The sequence below is a fragment of the Octodon degus genome, unplaced genomic scaffold, assembly GCF_000260255.1.
Source record: "Octodon degus isolate 3935 unplaced genomic scaffold, OctDeg1.0 scaffold00007, whole genome shotgun sequence".
In the NCBI taxonomy this organism is placed as follows: Eukaryota; Metazoa; Chordata; class Mammalia; order Rodentia; family Octodontidae; genus Octodon; species Octodon degus.
Window position 1 is genome coordinate 34,295,365 of NW_004524583.1, and position 2,924 is coordinate 34,298,288.

General features: G+C 45.9%; 1 protein-coding gene across 1 annotated transcript in view; it reads left to right on the plus strand.

The window, feature by feature from the left end:
• Batf (basic leucine zipper ATF-like transcription factor) overlaps positions 1–2,458 on the plus strand; it is a 20,340-nt gene extending 17,882 nt beyond the window's left edge. Inside the window, exon 3 of the mRNA XM_004624872.2 lies at positions 1,976–2,458. Coding sequence (XP_004624929.1) covers positions 1,976–2,185 — 210 coding nt within the window. The 3' untranslated portion in view covers positions 2,186–2,458. The remainder of the gene's footprint in view (positions 1–1,975) is intronic.
• Positions 2,459–2,924: the final 466 nt, after the last annotated feature.

Here is a 2,924-nt window from a genome sequence, read left to right on the forward strand (position 1 = left end):
GATATGAGTTCAATCACCGGTTCCGCCAAAAAAAAAAAAAAAAAAAAAAAAAATCACGTGGGAAATTCAGCTCCCTGGGCTTTCTGAAGGTAGGATTGTTTTCCAATAATTCCTGATTACCAGAGTACAACTGTTAATTAATAAATGATCTGGGATCACTGGTCCTTATCCTGAATATTTATTTTTGTTTATTTATTTATTTTTATTTGGTACAGGGTCTCACTATCCAGCCCCAATCCTGAGTATTTCCGATGAACACGAATCTGAAGTTTCTCCCGAGCAACAGGAGAGAGGTTTTTCTGGAGAGAAAGGGACTCTGTATTTCTATACAGGCTTTGGAAACACAGAGTACAGCAGCTCCTCACACAAGCTTCTCCTTTTTGCAGTTTTAGCTACCTGTGGTAAACAGTGGTCTGAAAATACGAAACGAAAAATTCCAGCAATAAATAGTGCACAAGCTTTAAATAATTTCAGTACGGCATATTCAGTACAGCATAATTGTTCTATTTTACTATTAATTATCACTAATCTCTTTGTTCAGTTTATAAATTAAATTTTATCATAGGTACAGCAAAAACATGATATATCTTGGGTGTTATATATATTGCTAATGATTTTAGGAACATCTTAGAATACATTCCCAAGGGTGATGTGTAGGGTCTACATGTAAAACCCCCCTTGGGTGGGCAGAAGGAGTAGAATACCATGGCTCCATGGCTCCCTTTGACCCGTGAAGATGTTATCAGTGTTCTAGAGCCTGGAGAAGCAGACAATTAGCCATGGATCTGTAAGGTTAACTGCAAACTCCGAAAGCATTTAGAGAACATGTGGTATTCCAGAGTGGAAATAAATTTAAAATATCCTCACAAGGGCCAGTAAGATAGCTCAGTGGACTAAGTGCCTGTTTATGCCAGCGCAAGGACCAGGGTTTGATCCCTGGCACCTCATGCAGCACCAGCCTTGCCCCTGGCCACCAAGACCTGGTATGGTGTTGTATGCCTGTAATCCCAGCACCGAGGAGGCTGAAAACAGGAGGATCAGTACGAGTCCGAGTTGCATAGTGAGACCCTGTACCAAATGCATTATAAAAAATTAAAAAGTAAAATTAAAAAGTAAAAAAAAAAATTCTCAGACACTAGTCTGCCAGCCCATTTTCCTTGGTACATGCTTGCCACTCTCAGCCCTCAGTGTTGCTTGTACACACGTGTGTACAAAAGAGCACAATCACAATGTACCTTGGTGAGGTTTGATTGTGGTTTGTCCCCACCAGAATTCATGTGGAGGTTTTGTCTCCATTGTAACAGTGTGGAGAGGTTGCGGTGCCTTCTGGAGGTGGACAGGTCTTCAGGAGGAATTGGTGCCTTTTTCACAGGACTAAGCATGTTACCACGAGAATGGTTATTCTAGAGACACTAGCACTTCCCTTCTTCCTTACACACAAGCTTCTTCCCCACTCATCCTCTGACCTTCTCTCTTCCCACCAAGCATGGAGAAGTATGCGGCTTCACTGTAAGCCACAAGTGCTCTGTGGCATGTCCTTGGACCTCCAGCACTGCCAGTTACACCAACCTGCTTCCTTTATACTATATTACCTAGTCTCCAGGATCTCGTGATAGCAATAGAAGCAAGGATTAAGACAGGTTGAATTATGTGCAGTTGTTACTCTTACCAGTTAAAATGGACAACTATCCACATTTTCATGTGGCTCACCCCACCGTCTGGGCATGCTCATGCGTGCACATATGTGTACTTGCATCCAAGCCCACATGCATGCACATATATGTACTTGCATCCAAGCACACATGCACATGCATGCACATATATGTACTTGCATCCAAGCACACATGCACACGCACACACAAATTCTCTGATGCCTTTCTCCATGGCTGTGCAAAACAAACCTGGATTCACCTTCACCTCTCCCTGCCTGGCCATCCCTGACATTAATGACTGATGGCTATGATCCTTCTTACAGGAGAGTGAAGACTTAGAGAAACAGAATGCAGCCCTGCGCAAGGAGATCAAGCAGCTCACCGAGGAGCTGAAGTACTTCACGTCGGTGCTGAGCAACCACGAGCCCCTGTGCTCTGTGCTGGCCACCAGCACCCCGTCACCCCCTGAGGTGGTGTACAGCACTCATGCCTTCCACCAGCCCCATGTCAGCTCCCCGCGCTTCCAGCCCTGAGCTTCCAGCAAGGAGAGCCCGGAGCCTCCACCTCTACCGCTCCTGTGGCCTCGGGAGTGACATATAGACTATGGCCAGACTGTCCTGTTTCCACTGGAGTCCTGATGGCAGAGAGCTAGACAAGACTGAATGCAAAGACTGTAGCAGCCAGAGGGGTCTGAGGCCCCTGGCAGTATGGAGCCAGCCAGGGTGGGCTGGACCCCCATGTGGATGGAGCTGCAAATACCGACAGCACACACAGAGCCCAAGTGACCCCTCACAAGGGGAGAAGACTAAGCCTGGCTTATTTTTCTAAATAAATATTTTAAAAGAAACCAGGTTCCCCCTTTCAATCTGTCCCTAGAAAAACTCTACCTTCTGTGGGACTGGGGGCTTTTTGTCCTTTGCCTCAGTTGTCCTCTAAAGAGTTCACTGGTTCTGTTAATACACCTTCTTTTCCATGATTTGTTCATGTACTTAGGAGCTGGGATTTTTTTTCTTTCTCTCTCAAAACATCTTTAAGTCTCCCTTTGGACATCCTGATTTTCTGGTTCAATCTTGCAGTGACCCCCATCTTTTCATCCCTCATGGCTGAATGCATTCTAGATTGTAAGTGGTTGCCATTCATCTGGGAGAAGGCCCATGGCAAATGCCATCTGGACAGGTGGAAGCCAGGCCGGCCCTGCTATTGCCCACTCCGACAGCTCCCAGCCAGCTGAGCTAGGTGTCTGAGGGACCCAAGCCAGTGCTTTACACCCAG